This window comes from Xenia sp. Carnegie-2017, unplaced genomic scaffold (assembly GCF_021976095.1).
Source record: "Xenia sp. Carnegie-2017 unplaced genomic scaffold, XeniaSp_v1 HiC_scaffold_20, whole genome shotgun sequence".
Taxonomy (NCBI): domain Eukaryota; kingdom Metazoa; phylum Cnidaria; class Anthozoa; order Malacalcyonacea; family Xeniidae; genus Xenia; species Xenia sp. Carnegie-2017.
The window spans coordinates 2,693,230-2,719,625 of record NW_025813483.1 but is presented as its reverse complement, the minus strand read 5'-3'; the positions used below and the strand labels follow the sequence as shown (position 1 = coordinate 2,719,625).

The following is a 26,396-nucleotide window of genomic DNA, read 5'->3' as shown; positions in this document are numbered from 1 at the left end:
TCTACTGCCTCCCTTCGATTCAACTTGCATGGAGCCACATACATCACTGTGGACAACTTCATAAGCTTTAGTAGCTCTGTGTTGACTTGCTTTAGGAGAAGGATTTCTGTGCATCTTTCCGTGGATGCATCCTTCACACTTGTTTGCAGCTTTCTTGTTTCATTATCTTTCACCATATTTTTCTTCATCGTTTTCTTTTTGTAATCATGATTGAGATGGCCTAACCTTTGATGCCATATTTAAGAAGATGTATCAATTGACGATTGAGAATATTCAGGATCCTTTACAGTATATAACATACCATCTGTTAACTCGCCAATAACATAATCTTTATTATTCTTTGATACATCAATTTGATACAATCATTTCGATCAAATTTGACTTTGGTTTCCATGGCAATCATTGCTGGTAAGGAGAGTAGATTTTTTGCATGCTTTGGCACATACAACACTTTGTGCAACTCAACACGGTATAATAACTTTACCAGACCTTCACCAAGAGCATGTATCACAGTGTTGTCTCCTAAATACATTTCTGTTTGTGTTTGATATTCAACATAGTCCACAAACAAATCCTTGCTGTGTGTCATATCACTCATATGCTTTGTTGCAGTGAAATCGATGAATCATTCATCAGAGGGTTTAATATTATGAATAAAAGCAACATTAGTGCCTTCAATAACACATGAACTTCCTTCTTTCTTATTGGTTGTATTCAACGGACAATTTCTTGCTATGTGTCCCACCTGGTTACATCTGAAACAGGTAACATTTCTTCCTTATTGGAATCACACCTTCTTTCATCTCTTCCCATGTTCCATCCTGGTTTGCTGTGTTGTGAAATTTCTCCTCTAGGCCTTTCATTGACTTTTCCAAAGTCATTCCTTTTTCTTCGATTGTAGTTTTCCTTTTTTCTCATGTATAATGCATTGTCTTCTTTCTTATCTTCTTTCTTCTCTTTACGTTTAAGATTTTCCTCAATCAACGATCATTTTATATTATCCCAGTCCATATCTTCAACTTTTCTGGCGTTTAAACTAGTGATGAATTTCTCGTACGGCTCTGGTAGACTACCTAATAACACCATTGCGAATTTCTTTGACGGAATTTCCTCATTCGTTTCACGCAGTTGTTCTGCTAATGTGGTCATATATGTGATATGCTTCAGCAAATCTCCCCTTCTTCCATGCACTCCCAGTGTTTACAAGACCATGTGCTTTCTAAAATATGTATTGATTTACATTTATGAATGACATAAAAAACTGAACTATATACATATCTTTTAACTATTGAATATCTCTTCTCTCAAACTATCATAATTCTGACATTATGAAATGTAAACTTATGACAATTCCTTCTGAATGTTTTCAAAAAGTAAAACCCTATTTTTGGGCTTACTACAGCACAGACATACAATTTTTTGCATAAATCTAGGGCGTCAGCAAGCATTTTCGGAAGAGACCAAACATCTTTGAATACCAGCTCGTTGCAGTAGGCAAAGCAGTGAATATAAAGTGGATGTTTGCAAACTTCATCTTTTATTAGCACCGCCAACTGTTTCATTGCTAAAGCTCCATCAAATGCCATAGCTGCCATTCTTTGAGGATTCAAATTGCAATGCACCAATATGTCTTTAACATACTTTAAAAGGGCTTCAGATGATAAACTCTCGTCACATGGCATGACGCCAATAAAACGATTATCTTTCTCCGCCTGGTCTATTTTTCTATACGCAGTCGTCACATAAGTTTTAAATTTATGTAAACTAAAACTTATAAACTGAACTTGCTTCACTTTTCTTGACGACACGGTAGAATGAAAATGGAGACATACAAGGTATTATTATTTATGAAGGATTTTAAAAACTTGTCTAACTTCCAGAGAAATGCCTAAATGCAGGACAAATTTTAACACAAATATTCACAGGGTTGTTTTTAGCTACCACCTTCCTTAACCATTTTCATATACAACTGAAAATTTACGAACTGATAATATTCAACAAATTTCAGTTGTCCATAAATTATGGTTAATAAACTATATCCATCTTCATCTTAATCCTTTTATAATCCGTAGATGGAGTCAAAAGAAGAAAGGAATAACTACTACATTCAGAAAATACTTTCAGATGTTGTTACGAAGAAACTTGTTGATCTTTTTATCAAAGAATGGAACACTCATCACAAAAAATCCCACGGAGAATGGGAAAATACAAACGTTAGTGGTCAGGAGTTGTTCAACATTGAAAGATCAAAAAAAATATTTCGTGATGAAAAAACATTGTTAAAACTTAAAGATGGTGACACAAGTAAGTGGGATTGCACGACAATATGTAAAGCAATATTGTTTACCCACTCAATTGGAACAAGAATTGATCCAAAAGTTAAAGCTGCTGTGGAAAAACTTCGTGATGTAAGAAACGGTTTCACCCATGAAAATCCAGGAAGAGTATCTAATACTGAATTTGACACAATGCTTTGTGATATTGAAAAGTCATTTAAAGATCTAGCATTTTCATTCACTGAAATTAATGAAATTAAATGTCAACGAAACACATTTAATTCTTTTCAAGAACTTCCTTGCAAACCAAATCACGATGTGGTTAAACGTACAGAGTTAGTTAATCAAATCACAGCAGATCTCAATAACTTGCACAGTACTAACAATAATGAACTAACATATTACTATATTTCTGGTAATCCTGGCAGTGGTAAATCTCAATTAGCTAGACAAGTTTGTGAAGAAATGTATAACTCGTTTGACTGGGAAAATAAAACATCATTTGTGATGACACTCGAAGGAAAAGATATCGACTCTCTTTTGAAAACTTATGCTGAACTTTGTAAACGATTAAGCAATGATAAAACTGCCATTGAAAATATTTTAAAAGAAGCAAAAAGCAGGGAAGACAAAATTAAAGATTTTCAATTATTTCTGAAACAACAACTGAAATCTTGGCGAACATGGTGGATTGTTGTAGATAACGTGGTTGAACTTCATAAAATTTATCCATTATTACCTCAAGTTGGTGATCATAGCTGGAAAAATGGTCAAATTATAGTAACTGTCCAAAATACAGATGCTATACCACCAGATGGAAATCTAAGTAAACACATTTCAGTTGCTCATGGTATGAACAATGAAGAATGTCGAGAACTTCTATCTGTCTTTTCTGATATTCATAATGAAGATGAAAAATCTTTAAAGGATGTATCAGACAAATTAGATTGTCAACCGTTGTTCTTGGCAAATGCTGCTTCCTACGTAGGTAATGTAAAAAGTGTAAATCCGACATTCACGTGGGACAAATATTTTGATAAGTTGAATGAAGGAAGGCGACAGAAAATGGATGGCAATTTTCAAAAAATAAACTCAGCTTACTTAGGAATGAAAACTGTTATGTTAGCAGTACAAAAAAATGCCGAAGAATCCATCTTGTTGAAACATGCTTTTAAACTTTTCACATTAATATCTTTCGATCCCTTACCACAAGATGTTATAATACCATTTATTAAAAGCATTGATCCACAAATATCTGAAGAAGATGTCTGTCTTCAATTAAAGCATTGTTCTTTATTCCTTCAAACGGAAAACAACGACATCCGCCTGCACAGCGTTGTACACGAAGCCATCATAAATTATTCATCGCAGACCTTTGGCTGTAAACAAAACGAAAATAATTCTAAAAAGTCTGCAGCTGATCTTGCCTGTCAAGTTGCTTGGGCACTAAATCATTTTGAAGACAGAGAAGATGAAATCAAAATAATTCCACATCTAATTAAATTCATAACAAATTCATCATTTCAACATTTCCTAAATAAGTTGATCGATGTAAAATCATCAAAACAAAAACTTGATGAAAGAAATTGGAAATTTGCCAAATATTTTGTAGATGTTTTGAAAAGATTTTGCAACTATAAACTGGCAACTAAAGTACTTTATGAAATAACAGACATTCAAACTAAAGTGTTAGGTGTTGATCATATTGATGTTTCATATTCGTACAACGAGCTAGGTTTATTGCTTTATAAGAATGGAGAATATGAAAATGCTAAAGATTTTCACGAACGAGCGATGGAAATTCAAGCAAAAACATTTGGACCTGACCATGTTAATATTGCGGCAACGTACAGCAATTTGGGTTTAATTTACAACGATATGGGAGAGTATGAAAAAGCAAAAGATTTTTATGAACGAGCGATAGAAATTCAAACAAAAACATTTGGACCTGACCATGTTAATATTGCGACAACATACATCAATCTGGGTTCAATTTACATCGATATGGGAGAGTATGAAAAAGCAAAATATTTTAATGAACGAGCGATGAAAATTGAAACGAAAGCATTTGGACCTGACCATGTTAATATTGCGGCAACGTGCAACAATCTGGGTTCGGTTTACGGAAAAATTGGAGAGTACGAAAAAGCAAGAGATTTTTATGAACGAGCGATAGAAATTCAAACGAAATCATTTGGACCTGACCATGTTAATATTGCGATAACGTACAGCAATCTGAGTTCGGTTTACAATGAAATGGGAGAGTACGAAAAAGCAAAAGACTTTTATGAACGAGCGATGGAAATTCTAACAAAAACATTTGGACCTGACCATGTTAATGTTGCGAAAACGTACAACAATCTAGGTTTGGTTTACAGTAATATGGGAGAGTACGAAAAAGCAAAAGATTTTTATGAACGAGCGATAGAAATTGAAACGAAAACATTTGGACCTGACCATGTTAATATTGCGACAACGTACAACAATCTGGGTTTGGTTTACAGTAAAATGGGAGAGTACGAAAAAGCAAAAGATTTTTTGAACGAGCGATAGAAATTGAAACGAAAGCATTTGGACCTGACCATGTTAATATTGCGACAACGTACAACAATCTGGGTTTTGTTTACAGTAAAACGGAAGAGTACGAAAAAGCAAAAGATTTTTTTGAACGAGCGATAGAAATTGAAACGAAAACATTTGGACCTGACCATGTTAATATTGCGACAACGTACAACAATCTGGGTTTTGTTTACAGTAAAATGGGAGAGTACGAAAAAGCAAAAGATTTTATGAACGAGCGATAGAAATTGAAACGAAAACATTTGGACCTGACCATGTTAATATTGCGTCAACGTACAACAATCTGGGTTCGGTTTACAATGAAATGGGAGAGTACGAAAAAGCAAAAGATTTTTATGAACGAGCGATAGAAATTCAAACGAAAGCATTTGGACCTGACCATGTTAATATTGCGGCAACGTACAACAATCTGGGTTCGATTTACAGTAAAATGGGAGAGTACGAAAAAGCAAAAGACTTTTATGAACGAATAATGGAAATTCAAACAAAAGCATTTGGACCTGACCATGTTAATAATGCGTCAACGTACAACAATCTGGGTTCGGTTTACAATCAAATGGAAGAGTACGAAAAAGCAAAAGATTTTTATGAACGAGCGATAGAAATTCAAACGAAAACATTTGGACCTGACCATGTTAATATTGCGAAAACGTACAACAATCTGGGTTCGGTTTACAATCAAATGGGAGAGTACGAAAAAGCAAAAGATTTTTATGAACGAGCGATGAAAATTCAAACGAAAGCATTTGGACCTGACCATGTTAATATTGCGACAACGTACAACAATCTGGGTTTGGTTTACAATAATATGGGAGAGTACGAAAAAGCAAAAGATTTTTATGAACGAGCGATAGAAATTCAAACGAAAACATTTGGACCTGACCATGTTAATATTGCGTCAACGTACAACAATCTGGGTTTGGTTTACAATCAAATGGGAGAGTACGAAAAAGCAAAAGATTTTTATGAACGAGCGATAGAAATTCAAACGAAAACATTTGGACCTGACCATGTTAATATTGCGACAACGTACAACAATCTGGGTTTTGTTTACAGTAAAATGGGAGAGTACGAAAAAGCAAAAGATTTTTTTGAACGAGCGATGAAAATTAAAAAAAAAACATTTGGACCTGATCATGTTAATATTGCAAAAACGTACAGCCATCTGGGTTCGGTTTACAAAGATATGGGAGAGTACGAAAAAGCAAAAGATTTTTATGAACGAGCGATAGAAATTGAAACGAAAACATTTGGACCTGACCATGTTAGTATTGCGAAAACGTACAACAATCTGGGTTTGGTTTACCGTAATATGGGAGAGTACGAAAGAGCTAAAAATTTTTATGAACGAGTGAAAGAAATTCACACGAAAACATTTGGACCTGACCATGTTAATATTACGACAACGTACAACAATCTGGGTTTGGTTTACAGTTATATGGGAGAGTACGAAAAAGCAAAAGATTTTTATGAACGAGCGATAGAAATTCAAACGAAAACATTTGGACCTGACCATGTTAATATTGCGACAACGTACAACAATCTGGGTTTGGTTTACAAAGATATGGGAGAGTACGAAAAAGCAAAAGATTTTTTTGAACGAGCGATAGAAATTGAAACGAAAACATTTGGACCTGACCATGTTAATATTGCGATAACGTACAACAATCTGGGTTTGGTTTACGAAGGTATGGCAGAGTACGAAAATGCAAAAGATTTTTACGACCGAGCGATGAAAATTAAAACAAAAACATTTGGACCTGACCATGTTCATACTACGAGAAAGCAATCACGCTGTAATTTACTGTGATAGGAAAAACACAAAAAACCAACATAATAAAGTTTATAACGATAGAAATTGAAAGTGAAGCATTTGACCTTTATATTTATCTTTTATTTGCCAACAGCTAAAAGTCTTTCGTATTTGAGAAACATTTCACGAGATAAAGGAAGAGAAAAAGGACAAAAGACAGTTGTATTTTCAGTTTAAAGCGATAGAAATTGAAACGAAAGCATTTGGACCTGAACATGTACTGTAATAATATACAATAATCTTCATTTGGTTATAAACAAACTATAGATATTGAAACTGAAGCATTTGGACTTCTATTTATCTTTTATTTGCTAGAAGCTAAATTACTCCTGTCTTTGAGAAAATGTACAAGAAGATAGAAGAAGAGGAAATGAATTTGTAGCTCATTTTCAATGAAGAAGAAAATCAATTTATCTTTTCATTTTAGGTATGTGTTCTTTATACTAAAGATGATTAGAAACAGTTGTATTGTAGATTTCTTTTAACAAAGGTTCAAATAACAACACTTGTATACTTATAAAAGGTATAAATATATTATTGACAATATTCAAACATTTGTATTTTCAAGTTTTCAACTGTCATTTATTTACTGGAACAGTTTTTATTAAAAAACTTGTATGGAACTATCAAAGTATATTTATGAGTTTAGTTTGCAATATCTATCTATTCAGAAGTTGTGAAGTTCCTTAAAATGAATGTTGTTGGGTCATTTTCTTGTATAATGAGAGTAAATACTGATCTTACAGCAACCATGATCATGTAACATCCCTTTTTGAAATGCTGAAAAGCCCACAAGATTTGCTTTGCTATATAAGTATGAATACAGTCTTTTCTATATTTATTTCTATTCATTCATATAATTTACAAAATATACTTTCTATTTATGAGAATTGTAGTTGTTTGAAATGGACATGCAGTTATTGTTATTTGATTCAATCATACTTGATTTGGGGACTAAATTGTTGTTGTTTGTTTTTACTAGGAAATATTTATTTAATGATTGATTCAATAATACTTTATTATAGTTCAAACTGTAAAGGCAATGTAAAGTAAAAGTTATAAATAACCTGAAGACGAAAAAGCAGGATGTCATTGCCATAGCATTGACAGAAGTGAAAATGACACATTTAACTGTCCGACTACCAGATTTACTAATAAATAAAAAATCCCAGCAGTGGCGCAGGATAGTTGTTAATTGGGGGGGGGTCACAAATTCATTTATGCATGCCTTAATCTGTTGAAAACAATGGATTTCAAAGGCACTTAATGTGGCAGAACATGAATATATGAAAATGTGCCTCCTACCCAAAATAAAGAGTCTGCTATGTCATTTATTCCCAGGGCATCTTGAAGAGCTCTGGCATTGTGTGTAACAGTTAGTATTTCATTTTGCAAGGAACTTCTTATTTTTTTCCAAAACATTATTTGAACATTAGAGAAATTGTGTACAAACTATAAAAAGTTTATATTTGGAATATATTTCTAGGGCAACACCCTCCTTTAAAGTATGTATCCATGTTCAGGAGTGAATGACATGACCAGACATTTTTGGCTAATGTCTTTACAACTGATAAGAACAGTAAATGAGTCATTTCTACTGGTGTCTTTACTACTGATATGGACAGTAATGAGTCATTTTCATTGCTATGACATCCATGTCTTGCTTTTGCTTTAGTTTATACTTTACATTGCTTTGAAACTGATTCTCCCAGCTACACAATTCTCTAAAACACAAATTAAATTTTACCATTTATCACTGTGAACAGAAATTTGTATATTTACACAGCAAAGCCAGTGTTTGGGCTTTTTAGAAAACTTACTAAGCACTATAAATTTTACATGTAAATAATGTACATGTTAAGATTTTTCTTATCAAACAACAAAATGAACCAAAACAAACACTCCATTTAAACCTTTGCCTACAGAAATTAAAAATATAACTGTTGCTGGTCAGCTAAAGGAGAAAGAAAACATACCCAAAAGTCAGGGCTAACAAAGCATCTTGTTCCTTGAAATGGAGCCACAAATCCATTCATTTCTGTAAAGACTAAACACAATAAAAATCCTTTGCTGGCAAGCGTTTTGATAGATCTGGCATTGGTGACCACCTGACAATGTAATTTATCTTTATGTATGTTTTAGGTAGTGATGTAGACAAGAAAAATGGAGATTTTACTCTAATTATGTGTGTCTGGCCCATATTTACTGTTGTCATCTCATATGTAGTGTAGTGAGTAACGAAAAAGTAATTGAACAATAAAATATTTATTTTCATAGCACTGGTAGACTTGCTATACGCTACGAGTTGTCATGGTGTTATTAAAGGGCTGAATTCTGATATCTTCCTTTGATTCTTATTTTTATTTTCCGTAAATTATACACGTATTTAATAAAATATACATTTAAGTTGATTTATCAAAGGGAACCCCACGGTCTGGGGATCTAAGTTCTTGATACAGGGTGTTTCAAAAAAAGGTAATCCAACTTTTACTTGCTGATGTGTGTAAAGTACTCAATAAATAACTGTAGTTTTAAATATTTAAAAAGAGTTCTAGGTTCTAGCTATGGAATGCTATGTTGTTTGTTGCGATTTGGAAGGAAAATGAGTGAAATGCAAGCGCGTTGAAAAATTTTGGTCAAAGTCGCATTCTTTCACCTTTGAACATTTTTCCATCAACATGAAAGGTGCTTCACTTTGATTTTGCTGGTTTGTTGACTGACTATCACATATTTCATGGTGATGTCTCATTTTTCAACCTTGACAATATTTGAAATTATCTGACATTTACAATTTCCATGATTCAGCAAAAATTGATCCTCAAGGAGCCTTAATTAAACGTAGTTAAATACATAATAAATTAATAACTACATACGTATAATATAGAAGCTACAGTGCATTAAAAATCCCAGTCAAGAAACTTATTTTAATTACATTTATACCTCCTAGCGTGGAGATCAATCATTGCCGCTGAATCATGCAAATTTCAAACTATCGGCTGATTTCAAAGATGACCAGTTCTTTTGAGACATATTGTAAGATATTTTGATTACAAAAAATTTGCAAAGATCATCAAGTGTACGCTCACTACGCTGAAATCGATCGAGGTGTTTAACTACACTGTGAAGCATTTGGAAGAAATAAAAGCATAGAGCACTGTTTTACCCGCTGTTAATCAAGTTGTACTAGATTTTTAAACCCTTAATTAGCATTAAATTTGTTTCTATATCTCAAATATAATACGCTTTAATAATTATTTTAAACATTGATTTGTTTTATCTTTCGTCATTGACTTCAATTTTTGTCGATCGAAACAATAGTTGACTTGAAGTGTGATTTTATTGGGGTTTTTTGTGTCATCTCTATCCTAATCATAAAATATTTTTGAACTATTGTAAAGATAACAACATCGCAATGAAGACATAATTGAATTCATCTCTTGGCATAGGAAAAGGTTAAACTCTTACCTCTTGGTTTATTAAATATTAAAAGTTCCGTACATGCATTACAGAAAATGAAATTTTGTACAGTTACAAAAGCTAATTTAAACACATGAGATAAACACAACTTTCTCATGAGTATATTTTGTTGCTGTAAAAATCTTACCATCATAAATCGTTGGTTAAAAGTGACTTGTCTTTCGATCAATTGTCGAGACAGGAATCGTGATCTAAGAAAGAAAAATGCTCAGGAAAACGTTTTAAAACAGCCAAAGGCCAATAAACTGCATTTGACTTGGAGACACAGGAGATTAAAACGTCGCTAAAGAACAAAATCTTTTCATTTCCCATTTATAGCTTGCCATGTAAACGGCCTGGTGGACTCACAATATATATACGTCTTGTAAAATTACTGTCAAAAACGATGAAGGAGGAAAAAGATACTTACCATCTTCATATTTCCTCATTTATAAAGCGGTTAAGACGAAGTAGAATATCAATTCGTAAATAGCTCAGCCTCAAGGGAATGGTGAACAAAAGCCAAATACGTTTTCATCGTGGTCAATAATCAATTTCTTTATTTATATAAGTCCTCCATCATGGTGAATTAAAACCACAAACATTTGTTCTATGTTTCTCGATCGCATCAACAGAAAAATGTTCATGTCTAAAATAAAGCAAAGAATTAACATTAACAAAAACGAAAACTTTATAAGAAGACGTATATTTAGGTCACACATTTTGCATAAAGATATTAATGTCGTTTACATTTCACACTTCAATCAAAGAGAGAGTTCTCTCCTAACACGAATATCAAAAATCACATTTACCTGAACATGTTATCGAAACAGTCAAAGATATATTTCGCTTTCGGCAAATATTCTTCGTGTATGTAGGAAGTTAGAGATTTAAATAACGCATTGACAGTTTGAGTTGATCTTATAATATGCCCCAAGTTGCGGAAAGCGTGTGTTTTCTGATTGGTCAGTTCTTAGGCGTGTACTTAATTCTACATGGTACACAAGTAAAAATGACTTGCTAATTGCATCTCATTTCTTTTTGTTTTTATGAGCGAACGCTTTAATTTTTAAGGTTTGCTGCTTGCGTAAAGCCGGGTTCAGATATGACTGAGACATGACTGAGACATACCTGTGACGATGCCTGCGTTGTTCTTAAGGCAAATGTAAAAACTCATCGCTGACACACTAATGGTGTTTCAGGCAGTAGTAGGAGTTACCTGCAGTATACCGCTGAAATGCCGTAAAAGTTGAGTTGTGTTCAAGTTTCCCGACATGTCGGCGGCTAAACGGTGGTGTACGGAACTTATTTTGGTTATTTATGTTAAATGTGAACGTTTCTCAGATTGACCGGCGATTTCCCATCATGCATTTGGGTAAAAAGATGGTGGATGAATTTTCAACACAGTACATGGAACCAAAAAAAGACTCAATGGAAAAATTCCGATCACTTTACGATAAAAATAAAAACTTATGGATACAATACGCAACTCTCGGGCTATTTATGATAAATCGTGTCCAGAGTACAAAAATCAAAGAGTAAAATACAAATTATTCTCTTTTTTTCAAATCGGCTCTCCCATCTTTGATGTATTTTGAAATGACTGTTAAAAGGGCCGCATAATTTGCTAATAGTAACGCTATTTTCAAATTACGAAGCACTATTTTGTCAAATTCAAACTGCAGCTAAATTTTTGTGGTCGATCGGCGATTTGAATTATGTCATTGAAAAGCAACGCAGACATGCCTCAGCTCTGACTCAGCCACAAGATCAGAAAGTATTTCAGGCTTGCCCTTAATAATGCCTCAGTCATGTCTCAGTCATATGTGAACCAGGCTTAAGTGGAAATTCTTTATGTCTTTCTAAAGGTAAGGTCCTCTTTAAACGTCGCATTTTACATGAACCAAATGCATTAAAAACAAAATAAATGAGAAAAAAATCCTCGATATCTTTTGTTTTAAATGCATTCGGCTCATGTAAAATTCGACGTTTCAAACAGGCCTAAGATAAATAGTAAACTCAATGACATAAAAAGAACTTAAAAAATGGCGGTATTTTTCGAGAACTCGAATATTCGTTAACCGCCTGAACGTACATTTCAACATTAATGTTTGTCATTATTTAAAATTTTCTGATGAGGAACAGAGATGATTTTAAAAATATATAAGCAAATAACATAATGGTAATGAAACATTACTTGCTTTTTAATTCATAGGTTAAAACGTTTTCAAAGGCAGTATTGAGAAATGTCTTCGACGAGGATCGGGGCATCTCATTACTAAGATATAGTGTAATTTATATTTCCACTTTTTTATATACCATTCCCAAATTTTTATTAATTTAAACGTTTGTTTGTTCAGAGACTTGTTGTAGACACCAATGTTCGATAGACTAGTGAAACGCAGGCAATAGCGAGATGTTTTTGACATTATGCAGATACATAAAATAGAAAATTTAAACAACAAAGTTGTAGTGGTTGTGTTGGCAAAACCTTGTTATGATGTTGTATTTTGATACCCAACATTTTGAGTTTCCATCCATTTTTGCCAGATTATATCAATCATACTGGTATTTTTGTAATTGTCAATCATAAAAAAGCAAATCCTTACGTACTCATCGAGTGCCTATTTTTTACAAATTATCATTGTATAAAGAATGTTTCAATGACACATCCTGTATAATTATTAAAAAGAAAATTTAAAATGTTATAAGCACATTAAACAAACAATTGTCGAATGCGTCAGCAACCAACCTGGTGAAACGGTAAATGAATTGAAGAAATAAAAATTTTATTAACATGAAAGTTGTTTAAAAGTCACTATTTGTTAAACGGCTTATTTTGATATCTATGTTGCATGCTTCGTTGTTTGTCCGTCTATGCTTAATTAATCTTTTGCTTGTATTTATGTGTCTGTTGATATCGAAAATAATGAGTTACAATGAAACAATGTTAGTGGTCCAAAAACAAAAGAATATTTTACGAATAATAGAAATGAAATTGTTTAGTACATACAAAGAAAATACAAGTCAATTGAGCAAAAATATATTTCTTGTGATCATTTATGTACATTTATACCTGTATTAGATGGCAATCCTTGACAGAATAGCGAAATGGTGATCCATTATGATCCATTATAAATTACTGGAACTCCAAAACCTTTTAGATTTGTGCTGTAAAAAGATAAATGTATAAATAACAAAGTTTAACCATGAGCGGCCCAAAAAATCACTTAAATTGTATAAACCAACGATAACTCGCCCCATTCCATCGTAACAGACCGTGCCCCGAAAACTTTGTATTGATTGATTGTATCTATATTATATATTTACCTAAAAAAATATATTAATAAATAAGAAAAACAAATACATAAATGAATATATAATATAGATACAATTAATCAATACAAAGTTTGCGGGGCACGGTCTGTTTAGATGGAATGGGGAGAGTTATCGTTTGTTTAAATTTCTATCATGAATACAAAGTTTACGGCGCAAGGTCTGTTTAGATGGAATGGGGAGAGCTATCGTTTGTTTAAATTTCTATCATGAATACAAAGTTTACGGCAAAAGGTCTGTTTAGATGGAATGGGAGAGTTATCGTTTGTTTAAATTTCTATCATGAATACAAAGTTTACGTGCAAGGTCTGTTTAGATGGAATGGGGAGAGTTATCGTTTGTTTAAATTTCTATCATGAATACAAAGTTTACGGCGCAAGGTCTGTTTAGATGGAATGGGGAGAGCTTATCGTTTGTTTAAATTTTTATCATGAATACAAAGTTTACGGCGCACGGTCTGTTTAGATGGAATGGGAGAGTTATCGTTTGTTTAAATTTCTATCATGAATACAAAGTTTACGGCGCAAGGTCTGTTTAGATGGAATGGGAGAGTTATCGTTTGTTTAAATTTCTATCATGAATACAAAGTTTACGGCGCAAGGTCTGTTTAGATGGAATGGGGAGAGTTATCGTTTGTTTAAATTTCTATCATGAATACAAAGTTTACGGCACAAGGTCTGTTTAGATGGAATGGGGAGAGCTATCGTTTGTTTAAATTTCTATCATGAATACAAAGTTTACGGCACAAGGTCTGTTTAGATGGAATGGGGAGAGCTATCGTTTGTTTAAATTTCTATCATGAATACAAAGTTTACGGCACAAGGTCTGTTTAGATGGAATGGGAGAGCTATCGTTTGTTTAAATTTCTATCATGAATACAAAGTTTACGGCAAGGTCTGTTTAGATGGAATGGGGAGAGTTATCGTTTGTTTAAATTTCTATCATGAATACAAAGTTTACGGCACACGGTCTGTTTAGATGGAATGGGGAGAGTTATCGTTTGTTTAAATTTCTATCATGAATACAAAGTTTACGGTCTGTTTAGATGGAATGGGAGAGTTATCGTTTGTTTAAATTTCTATCATTACAAAGTTTACGGATGGAATGGGAGAGTTATCGTTTGTTTAAATTTCTATCATGAATACAAAGTTTACGGCACACGGTCTGTTTAGATGGAATGGGGAGAGTTATCGTTTGTTTAAATTTCTATCATGAATACAAAGTTTACGGCGCAAGGTCTGTTTAGATGGAATGGGGAGAGTTATCGTTTGTTTAAATTTCTATCATGAATACAAAGTTTACAGCACACGGTCTGTTTAGATGGAATGGGGAGAGTTATCGTTTGTTTAAATTTCTATCATGAATACAAAGTTTACGGCACAAGGTCCGTTTAGATGGAATGGGGAGAGTTATCATTTGTTTAAATTTCTATCATGACAAGATCAAAGTTACCTCAACACAAGGCATTCGTACTGAGAAGTTTGCTGATGTGTAACCATAAGTTACCTCAACACAAGGCATTCGTCCTGAGAAGTTTGCTGATGTGTAACCATAAGTTTACCTCAACACAAGGCATTCGTCCTGAGAAGTTTGCTGATGTGTAACCATAAGTGACATTTGCAATCAACTTTAAAGCAAGTTGTCGAGCATCAAGAAGTTGAAGAAGAGTCTAAAATGTAAATTATTTATGATATTGAATGATTAAAGAAAACAAACGAAGAGTGGAAAGGCATCTTTTTTGAACATGATGAAAACTCCATGACGTTTTAGCTACTGGATCTTATAAAAACATCAAAGATCGCTTCAAAAACAAAGGTTTAATAAAACCAACTTACTTTATCATCTTTACAATCTTTCATAGCTTTCTTTACCATAATACGTGTGTATAATATCTCCTCTAACATTCTAAAATAAATCAAACTTATTGAACATATAATAGCCAAAGATATCAAGACCCATTTAGGAGAGTAAAGACTTAAGAAGGAACGCTATGTACATTGCAAAATATACAACAAAATGCAAATGTTATTTTTTCAACAATCTTTTGAATCAATAAAAATGTGACCTGTAACCAAATGAATGTGAAATATCCCACATTACCTGGGTAAAATTCCTCGTCTTATGTTAGATTTTACAAAAACAGAGCCGTTGGCGCTTACATGAATATCATCTTGCAGTTTCTGAAAGGAAATGTATTGTTTCAAATGTATTGCTTGTCGTGATGGTAATTTATTAAAAATTCTCACCTCCAGTAATGTTGGAGGAACATTCAACGATGTACAACCAAACTCAAAATGAACAACGACATGTAAGACAGAGAAAATGACTTTTTACCTTAATTTTACAATCCATGCTACACGACAGAAGAAGATGAGCAGATTTCGGAAAGAATCTTATTGCAGAAACACCTTTAGTGTGACCAGACCTAAGAGAAAGATAAAATAATACAATAATACATAAGTAAGAATATCTCCATTGCTTTCTTTTATCACGACGGTAGAAGGATGAACTACAGGAAAACAAATACTTAAATGTTATTAAAAAGTGCTGTATAAAGTGAATATTTGCATCAGGAAGTATCGTTACGTTTTGTCGAGGTTAGTAGAGTCCTGTGAAGGACTGTTGGTGTTGATGTTGACTGACGTTTCGACAACCTTAGCAGTAGTCATCTTCAGAGTCAAATGATAAGTAAATGTCAGGTTAGCCGTGTTTCTTAAAACAAGTGCTAAGGAAGTCCAATACAATATCTACAAACATACGTACGTAGTACTAGAACAAATCATTACTTTATAATAAATAATACACTGATAAATATGATTTTATAAACATATCAAATGATCACCTAAACGTCTCGAATCAAACAGAAGCATCGTATTAAAAAAACGCTCATATTTTAAGTTTATATTTGGATGAGACGCTTTCTCTAATGAATACTGTAATGTATAATTGAACTTCCTCAATACCATCAAGAATTATATCATAAACTGTCTTTAAACTTAATTCAATTATTGCGTGTTTTCCTTAAAATCTACAAAATTTAAAGCATATTGATGACTCCAAGTCAGACGTTCCATGGCGTTTCTAATTACATTTTAGTAAGTAAACTTTCATATTTCTTCTGTTTTTGTTTTACAGTAAAGTAACAGAAAACAAACAAAAGCAAGAACAACTAAAATTCAATAGCGTGTTTAACGTCATTTCTGGTATTTTAACTTCCATTTTTTGATTTTGAATAAATTAACTAAATGGAGAATTGTTTACATACCATGTATGAATATGTTGTTTTGGTAGAAAGCAACGTTCTGGAGGAGTATCTGACTTGAGATTAATGCCAAGATCTTGTGGAATGTGAAGATATGATCTTCTTTGATAGTCATATTTATCTTTAACTGAAAAATAATTACATTTGGTAATGTTTCGGAAACTACAAGAAAGTATGAAAATCTTAACTTACTGTGTAAGGTGGATTTCTCTTCTGAAGGTTTCATATCATCTTTCTTTGATTTGTTTTTTTTTCGATAATTCATACTCCTCAAGGATTGTCGACTCTTCCTGTATTCACCAAGGTAAAATGCCAGAAAAATAATTGTTTGATTTGAAAAATATCTTTATAAAACTCTTTATTTGGGTAATTGAAATACCTCAGATGGTTTAGCAATAGTTTCTTCATCAACAAACTTACTCCATGGTCCTATAGGATAACAGAGAATAAGAGATAGTAGGACAACCTTTCAAAAGTTATGATTATTTTAGTAATCGTACCCTTGTATCCATCAATCACACCAGGATCTCCCCTATCCTCTCTCTTCCGCTTATCTCCCGCCCGCTGTTTTGTAGCTTTAAACACAGTCAATCCTTGCTTTCCTTTGATTTCTTAACACCCCCTACAAACCTTAATGGATAACAATTGATATCAACATAAAACATTACCAAGCCTATGCATTTTCGTACTCCGAGTCAGTATTTTGCCAGCGTGCAGAAATTGAGTTTTCCCTTTCCATGATCTTCAACTGCTCGTCAATTCTAAACAGTAAATACCAAATCATTACAAATATAAGACACGGTCAGACAAGCACCTGCAAGTTGCATATACATCTCTACTTGTACGTACGTATAAAAACAAGAAATAATTTTTTATTCGATATTCCAACTTATTATTCACAATGTTACGACGTACATTCATAGCTTCAAAATTTTCCCACTTCATTTTTCTAAATTCACACTGTTTAAGACTTTAATATCTCTAGAAACATGTTGAACTTTTCGAACATACTTTTCATCTGATTAAATGGAACAGTCAGTTCACTTGGATCAGTGCAACCATTCCATCGATGGTAAAGATCAGCGTACAAGTCCAGGTATATAACATACTTGCATTTCCAATCTTCTTCTTCTGTAAGTTGTTCAAGATTTACGTATATTTGTTAAAAAGTTTTCTGTGGGTAAAACATTTCCACATAATGAGCATCAATAATTATGTGTCAAATCTGTTCCTTAGCTACAAGCCATTGTTTCTCAATTACTAACCAGTCTCAACTTCACGACCAAAAAAAGTCGATTCGTCCTTCATCCACTCACGAATATCATCTATTGAAATGCTGTGAGCTTTAGATAATGAAAAAGAAAATTTACTGCTTTCATGTGAGTCGTAAATAGTTCATATCCAAAATCGGAGTCAAATATAATCACACAGCAAATACAAACATATACTCACACGGAAAGCACCTGCATAACTTTTCAATATCTGATTTTGCAGTTTCTTCCACGTCAACAGCTCGCTTCATCCTTGCCATCAGCAAATTGCCTCAAAAAACAAAATTTAATTCATACCTGCTATTACATAATATGATGACATGTTAGCTATGTATATGTTCAAACAAAGAAAGAAAAACTAGCTATACCTAAATTAATCTTCGTTTTCTTTCCATAATGTAAAAGAGCATCACTGAGTACATCAACTCTGTGACTTGGACGCATTTCTTTAGTCATTCTGCTAAATTTGCGAATGTAAGCTCACAATCTCTCCAACATCTCACCGTCAGTTAGGCCAAATCCTTCTTTACGACGGGGACTAAATTTAACCTTTTACAAGAAAGATTTAGTAAACAATTATTGAATTTTTATCATTTTATCATCTACAATACCATTAGTTATGATAGCATAGGTATCACCATCTGTTAATACGTATGAAAAATAAAAACAATAACAACTAACTTGGCATCGTCCAACATGCCCATAGCAGTGAAAAATTGGAATTGAAAATTGAAAAATGTCAACAATCGGATCCTCCAAATTCTTTTGTAAAAACAAAATAGAAAAACATGTGAAAGACTACCTTTTCAAAGAAAAAAGTGTTGAGGGAAAGTTATTGACAAAGGAAACAGGTAACAAAGCAACTATTGTCAATTGAATATTACCTGTAAGTGTTTCACCAACATGCATGCAACATCATACAATATGTTTATTTTGAGTGCAGGATTATCAACATTATCTTTCTCTAATTCTTGGAGAACATAAACTGCATAGCTCAATCTATAAAATATGTAGAATATTTTTTAAATAATGCAACCACATGTATGCAAAAGCTTCAGCACTTGCACAAAGCATTGAAAGTAGCAAACCAACTGAAAAAATAAATTTACACCATCAAATGCATGCATCCTAACCACCTCTTTCAAACCAAGAACATTTAGGTAAAAATAGAGAAAAATGTGTGTAACAGACCTCTCTCCATGTTTCAAATTTAAGAATTTTTTAGGAAACTCATGTCGACAGCCTCGGCCAAAGATTGCTGTTTCATCAAGAGCTCTGTAGTGATTCATTGATCGAACAGCATTCCCAGCAAGAAAACCATGACACTCCTATAAGTATCAATAACAAACAAAAAAGTATACAAGAGCTTTGTTTCCTAAAGCCCATGGCACAAATTTATTGAAAATAAAAACTATGTGGTAGAGAATGTAAAAAAATCAAATATATTCAAAGCACTGTAACTTCCATGCCTGAATTTGCATTAGAATAACAAAGTATATTAAAGCTACATTGACCTTGTTTGATGTAGGTGTGGTATAATTGGCAACAAATTGATCAACATGTGTCTGATCATAGAACATCAGCTGTCCAAATAGAGGTTTTCCAAGACTCTGCCCAGCTTTTTCCTTCGTCCAATAAATAGAGCATCAAGAGACTCAAAGATCACACCATCAGTCTTCAATAAAATGGTGAAGGATAAAATCATGCAATGTATTTGAGTTCAATGATGCAAATGATGCAGTCAAAAAGGTGTTTGAGATAGCATTGCTAATGTTCTTTTTACTAAATTGTCATTGTTAAACAAGTAATACGAATATACTCACTTTGGGACAAGTAGGACAGATATTTCCTTCATCAAGCTCAGGAATAACACAGCTCAACATGTTTAGTTTATGTCTGTAAATTCTGAAAAAAACAATGACACAAAGAAAGCAATTATGCACTCTTAAACAAATGACATAAACAAAATACAGTGCAAGACAGTAATACTTGAGGAAAAATCCTTTCCCATCATAAACTTTAGCATTTTGATTTCCTCCAATTAAATACATCTCTTAAGATGAGATTCTTAGGCTATAAAATTGACTGCAACTTTCCCAGCAATTCATACATAGTACAGCAGTGCAATAAATCAGTGACCTACATGCAGTTACCTATATTCTTCAAAAGCATCTATAATGACAGGATACATTTTTGGTGTTGCATAAGAAGAGAATATGTGGTTATGATTAAACTCTTCAAATGACTGACAAATGCTTTTTATTGATGCCTGGCATTCCATCTGCACAGAATGAATCAATTCAAAAACTCAATTGCAAATGCAATTCTTGGTTTTTAGGTGTTCCACCCAAAGGCCAAATTGCAGAAGTTGAACAAACTCTGGAGAGCATGAGCAAAACTGTACCTCAACAGTACAAAAGGTGCCTAAAAATTGAAAAAGATCCAAAATTATAATTGTGTTGAACCATCCCAGCTAAAATGAAAAAACTTTTGCAGCACATTTTACATATAACATACCTTTAACATCAACAACAGAAACACTTCTTTTGTGACGAGCTGTTTGGCATGAACAATCATACACCAGCATGTTCATGAGTTTATATGGCCAAAACATGCCATCCTACAAAGCAATGAATAACCTCGTAGAAATTAGTTGTAATCAATCCCCTTTCTTGCATTCATAAAAATATTAGATTAGTGCTTGTAGCATGTTTCACAATGTAAACTCTCATTTTATTTTTGCATTTTTTGTTGCAAGTGTTGAGAGAGTTAACTGTAAACACTTTTATAATATCTAGCTCATAAAGGTTACCTTAAATATTTCAACATGATGACAAATATTTACGGTTGTGTGCATCTTTAACATACAGTTCTCACAATACTTTGCCATTGGACCACAATCGCTGCACCTAAACTTTGCTTCATTATCACAATGAATACACTTCAGATTGCTCCAATTTTTGCCAGCAAACTGAAATGTATTCTTTATAATTGAATGTCAAATTTTCCCATGCTTTTGTTTTCTTTCAACTTTCTGGTAATAAGAAGATGATTCTTCACAATCATGGTGAACATCACTTTCAAGATCACTGTTATCTTGTTCCATTCCCAGTTCATGGCCTTCCAATGCACCACAATTATCAGGACTGTTAAAAGAACAGCTTCCTCTATGATCCTCAGTAACCAATTCTGACAAATCCACCTCCTCTCTCTCAACATGGCCATCCTCATCATGATATGTGACAGCTACAGTTGCTTTAAACCTTTTATTGCTCCTACAAAATTATCATAAAATCTATAAAATGAAAATAAATGTTGAAAAGTCTAACAGCTATAAGGCCGTTATTTGGTGTACCTTGGCATCTTTTAAAATTACCAGCAAGAAAATCACAAATCAGAAAATATTATCGATATTACCAATGACACAATAACATAAGTTAAACGACCAAAGTACAACGTATGTATCTCCCACGACTACCAGCCGACGTTTTGTACCCGTACTTTACCGGCTTTTAGCCACGTCTCATAAGACGAATTGGGTGATTTCTTTGGTTGGTAAAACGAAAGGGTTTTCTTCCGGTATATTGTAGGAGCCTTTTTCCTAGGGTAGGGTAACATATCTCACGTGACCGGAAACGTAAATCATTTAAATTATTCCACAGAATCGACTAGAACGCCGCACCTGAGATATCATGTAGTTGGTTGTGTCTTGTAATCTTTCTGAATTTGTGAAGGTATGTTGATTTTAAACTTTACCTTTCGTTGTTATATTGTATTTTGATTTTGTGATTTAATGTTTCATGTCCATTTATCGATTATTTTGTTTTCTGTAAAATATTCTACTTCCGCGTTATGTACGTATGTAAATGTTTTATAAAGATAAATTTGTTGATTTTGGTGAGATTTGGAACTAGCTCGAATCAAGTTTGGAAAATTAACTTGTTAACTTTCATATATCTTTATATAATAATAAAAAGAAATAAATTTCTACTATATAATAGTAATGTTCTACATCGATACACATCATGTGCATGGTCACGAGGTAGTAGAGGAAATAAGATATTCATGGATAATTTCGTAAAAGCACTATTGCTAATGCGCATTTAATATACACGACAAGTTTTTTTAAAATAGACATGTTTCGACATCTCATGATGCCATCTTCAGTATGAGTGAAATAATAAGTGATACAAGGTTTATATAAAAGTAATATGATACATAAATTACAACAATAAAAAGGAAATAAGATAAATTAATGGGGCGTCCGAGCGTATTATAAACTAAATATTGTATTGAATTTATAATACGCTCGGACGCTCCAATTTATCTTATTTCCTTTATGTTGTAATTTATGTATCATATTATATATGTATCACTTATTATTTCACTCATACTGAAGATGGCATCATGAGATGTCGACATTTAAAAAACTTGTCGTGTATTAAATGCATTGCAATAGTGCTTTACGAAATCGTGTAATAAAAATAATGCCCAACATAAAGTTTTATTAGAGCCATAGAAATAGACCAAAATATTGTAAAATTGAATTTATTGTGACGTTTCGTCTTTACTCCAGACATCTTCAGACAAATAATAAATAGGATGTTAAAACAAGATATTATATTTACAAAAGGTGTTAAATTACTACTAAAGGAGGCGGTGTCAAATGGATTATATGATAAGGAAGTTAGGAAGTAAAATAAAGAGAAAATAAAAAAGGTTAAGTTGAATGGAGTTTCCTTGCACGTTAAGTAAAGGCTTGTATTTATTGATTAGAAGGCTCTCATGAATGAAGAGTTCGTAAGAATCGTTAGAAGAGGAGATTATTTTAAAGTCGTCTAAGTTGCGGATGTTTCCAGTTGCGTTAATGTGAGCAAAGATGCTTGATAACGCAGGGTGAGAAACTTGGTTGCCTGTAAGGGGGATATTCCCAAGTGCTCCGAAAATCTGGTGTGTAGATGACGTGTGGTCACCACATCTTCAACCTTTGTTCTACTTACGAAAATTTTTCATACATAACTCGAATTTACAAGAAAGTCACTCACCAAAAACGGTTTTCCTTCACGCATAATTGACCAAATCACACGTCGCTTCCTTAACAACACCTCCAAACCACCTGTCTTGACTGCTCACAAAATGCCCATCAATTTTTGTCTTCCTTTCACCGGCATACACTCCCTTTAATTTCGTACACAAATCAATAGCTTTTGTGCTGCAGCCTCCCACATATATGTATTAAATTTTTTGCGCCCTTCCCAACGTATCTCTTCTTTCTTCCCCTTTAAGGACAAAATTCCCAAGCCACGGAGATCTGGTGTAGTCTATTTATTCAAGTGTCGAAGCTGCAACGCCTCGTATGTGGGTCAAACCTTACGTCATCTACACACCAGATTTTTGGAGCACTTGGGAATATCCCCCCTTACAGGCAACTAAGTTTCCCACTCTGCGTTATCAAGCACCTTTGCTAACATTAACGCACCTGGACACAGCCCCAACTTTGACGACTTTAAAATAATCTCTTCTTCTAACGATTCTTATGATTTCTCCATTCATGAAAGCCTTCTAATCAATAAATACAAGCCTTCACTTAACGTGCAAGGAAACCCCATTCGACTTAACCTCTTTTAATTTCTCTTTATTTTACTTCCTAAGTTCCTTATCAAAAATCCATTTGCCACCGCCTTCTTTAGTAGTAATTTAACACCTTTTTGTAAATATAATATCTTGTCTTAACATCCTATTTACTATTTGTCTGAAGATGTCTTGAGTAAAGACGAAACGTAACAATAAATTCAATTTTACAATATTTTTTATCTATTTCTATGGCTCTAATCAAAACTTTATGTTGGGCATTAATTTTTATTACATGTATTGGATTTCCGCTCGGCAAGTCTCTCGCTACTATTTTACGAAATGTTCCCTACTTTTACGGTGTATACCAATTTCCCCCCCCACTATGTCTCTGTTTGGTGGGGTGGAACAAGTTCAAACGTATCATTGTCAATTAACGCTTTCATTTCATCATTCATGGCTTTTTGCCATTTTACTTTTACAATAGAGCTTATTGCTTGGGAATATGTCGTTGGGATGCTGCATACTCTTTAGCAATAATCTACGGTATATGAGACAGTTTCCTCCACTGAAACTTCTTCTGTCACATACTCGTCAAGATATTTACTCTTACTTCTTATCCTAGTGGGGTATCTTGATTCTCTAGATGTCTCTAGAGTGCTAATGTCTTCGTTAGTTGTTTTGGGTTTTCTTTCATTGCAATTTTGCTATCTGAGGTGCAAGTTCTTCAACATCTAGTTCTGGCAGTTCCCTGCTACCCTCCCTGAAGAACTTAAAGCATCTTACACGCTCTACCTTGTTGATGTCCGGGTAGTATAGTAGATATGCTGGACTATTTTTATCATACCCTACGAAAATACATTGTTTACTTCTAGGGTCTAACTTTTTGAACCATAACAAACACAACCAAAACGTGCATTTTGCTCAAGTCTGGTTTTGAGCCTGTAAACGCTTCGAACGGAGTTTTGTTCAACCTCCAATTAAAACAACGATTCCTAATATAAGCAGATGCAATGACGGCATATGTCCACATGGATTTTGGTAGTTCCGCTTCTAGCAATAAACACCTAGCCATGTTAAATAAAGTTAACCACGATCTCAACTGTGCCGTTCTGTGTGGCGAATATGGTGCACTAGTTTCATGCCTAATTTTGTTTTCTCTAAGAATCGATTTGAATTTCTCGCTTGTAAATTCAGTGCCGTTATCACTTCTTATGCGCTTCACATTTCCGTAAGGTGCAACATCTGCTAAAAACTGTTTTAATGCTTGTGGTGTATCGCTTTTATGCTTAAGAAAATAGACCATATTCAATCCTGAATAATCATCCACAAACGACAATGCATATCTAAACCCTTCTCTTCCTTCCGGATCAATAGGACCTGCAAGATCCGTGTGAATAAACTCAAGAGGACCTCTCGCCTTTTTATCTTCCAGCTTACTTTTCGTCTGACACATTTTACCTTGCGTACAAACCTCACACTCAACTTCCCTCAAGTCTGTGGATTTTCATCCCTTAACCACCTTCTCTAGTTTCCTAACATCCTTGTAGTTGCAGTGACCTAGAACCTTGTGCCACTCGTAAAGAGAACATGCATTTTATTCGAAGATGATATGCTATTTATATAGTAAAGTTTGCCTTTTTGTCTTATTCCAAACGTTGTGCCATCAGGGCACTGTACATGCTTATCGTGTTTATCTAATTTGACTTTTGCCCCTTTCTGCAGCATTTACTGAGAATATATTTTGATCGTAAGATGGAACATATAAGGCATTACTTAATAAGACATCCTGCGCATTTCCATGCAAGTCAACTAATTTGACTTTAGCAGTACCTTTACCGACTACTACGTTGGCTTTACTGCCATCTGCTAATTCAATAACATGCGCTTTACTATCAAATATCAAAATCTATAAATTTTGACTTATTGTTTATAATGTGGCTTGTAGCTCCTGTGTCCACCAGTAGAGTTTCGCTTGATCCTTATCCTTCACGTCTGCTTCAGCGTTCTCTTCTTCATCCTTTGACACGAATAAAAAGGTGTGTTGCTATTCACTGTCACAGCGTTGCCCGTCTTTAGCTGACATGGACGTTTCTTTCTTCTTTCAGCAATCTTTCGTGTCGTGGGTGTTGATCTTGCATATGGAGCACTATTTGTTCCCTTTCACTCGGCATTGGCTTTTTCTCCCTTTTCTTCCATTTGAAACAAATTTCCAAGTCCATTTTGGTTTTACATACATAACGTTCACCTACCTCAGCTTTCTCTCTCACTTGCTCATTCGATAAATACGTCGTGAATTTTGGGCCACGCACACACAGCCCAAATTTTTTTCAAGCTCGTCTTTGCTTTCGCTTCCATGGAAAACAAACTCTCCTGGGCCCTAACTTCTTGTTGAGTTCGAGTTACTCATATATCTCTTTCGTAATATAGTCTATACCTTCAGTAACAACCACGAGTGAACTTAATGATCGAACTGATTTGATATTTTACACTAAAACGGTATTTATAGTCTTTATTACAAATAACAAATATTATTATTGGTTGGAATAGTTCCTCTATTTAAGCTATATATGTTACATAAGGAAATTTAACTAACGTCAATAACTGTTTGGCTGTTAGCCGTGTGAAAACGGATACATTGATGAAACCAAACTACGCACCTATTTCCTTAACATGTTCTGTGGTTTATAGGCATGACTCAACAAAATGTAAGACAAATTTTTTGAGCTTTTATGCTGTCTTCTAGAATGGAGGTTTTCCAAAACAGGCAAGTGTTAGGTATGTTTTAGAAACTTTAAATTCATGCAAAGAAACACAATAAGTAAATTGTA

The 26,396-nt window shown here is 33.6% G+C and overlaps 3 protein-coding genes and 1 long non-coding RNA gene across 4 annotated transcripts in view; 2 read left to right on the top strand and 2 right to left on the bottom strand.

The window, feature by feature from the left end:
• LOC124442435 overlaps positions 1-3,761 on the top strand; it is a gene marked incomplete at its 3' end in the record, with an annotated part of 84,335 nt that extends 80,574 nt beyond the window's left edge. The window contains exon 11 of the mRNA XM_046992932.1: positions 2,073-3,761. Coding sequence (XP_046848888.1) covers positions 2,073-3,761 — 1,689 coding nt within the window. The remainder of the gene's footprint in view (positions 1-2,072) is intronic.
• A 3,916-nt stretch (positions 3,762-7,677) lies between these two features.
• On the top strand, positions 7,678-9,007 carry LOC124442444. Its single transcript, XR_006947250.1, has 2 exons — positions 7,678-8,785; positions 8,956-9,007. It is a non-coding gene; the product is annotated as an uncharacterized LOC124442444 (long non-coding RNA).
• A 441-nt stretch (positions 9,008-9,448) lies between these two features.
• Positions 9,449-18,450, bottom strand: LOC124440961. The gene is given in 16 exon segments (XM_046991386.1): positions 9,449-10,337; positions 10,556-10,774; positions 13,202-13,296; positions 14,914-15,130; positions 15,297-15,366; positions 15,562-15,641; positions 15,796-15,886; positions 16,727-16,850; positions 16,916-16,967; positions 16,969-17,013; positions 17,103-17,152; positions 17,224-17,334; positions 17,735-17,854; positions 17,989-18,066; positions 18,176-18,265; positions 18,363-18,450. Coding segments are annotated over 13 exon segments (1,161 nt in total). The 3' UTR covers positions 9,449-10,337; positions 10,556-10,774; positions 13,202-13,296; positions 14,914-14,968.
• Positions 18,378-19,977, bottom strand: LOC124442440. Its single transcript, XM_046992942.1, has 6 exons — positions 19,818-19,977; positions 19,509-19,669; positions 19,186-19,322; positions 18,879-18,993; positions 18,676-18,756; positions 18,378-18,543 (listed from the first exon to the last, which is right to left on the bottom strand). Exons 2-6 carry the CDS (start codon positions 19,572-19,574, stop codon positions 18,475-18,477), a joined length of 468 nt encoding a protein of 155 aa, XP_046848898.1. The 5' UTR covers positions 19,575-19,669; positions 19,818-19,977; the 3' UTR covers positions 18,378-18,474.
• Between the last annotated feature and the right edge of the window lie 6,419 nt (positions 19,978-26,396).

Coding starts and splice junctions, on each gene's coding strand:
- LOC124442440 (XM_046992942.1), bottom strand. CDS start 19,574: ATGTTCTATGATCAGACACATGTTGATCAATTTGTTGCCAATTATACC. Junction 19,323..19,508: donor CCACACCTACATCAAACAAG/GTCAATGTAGCT, acceptor TGATACTTATAG/GAGTGTCATGGTTTTCTTGC. Junction 18,994..19,185: donor AATTTGAAACATGGAGAGAG/GTCTGTTACACA, acceptor CATATTTTATAG/ATTGAGCTATGCAGTTTATG.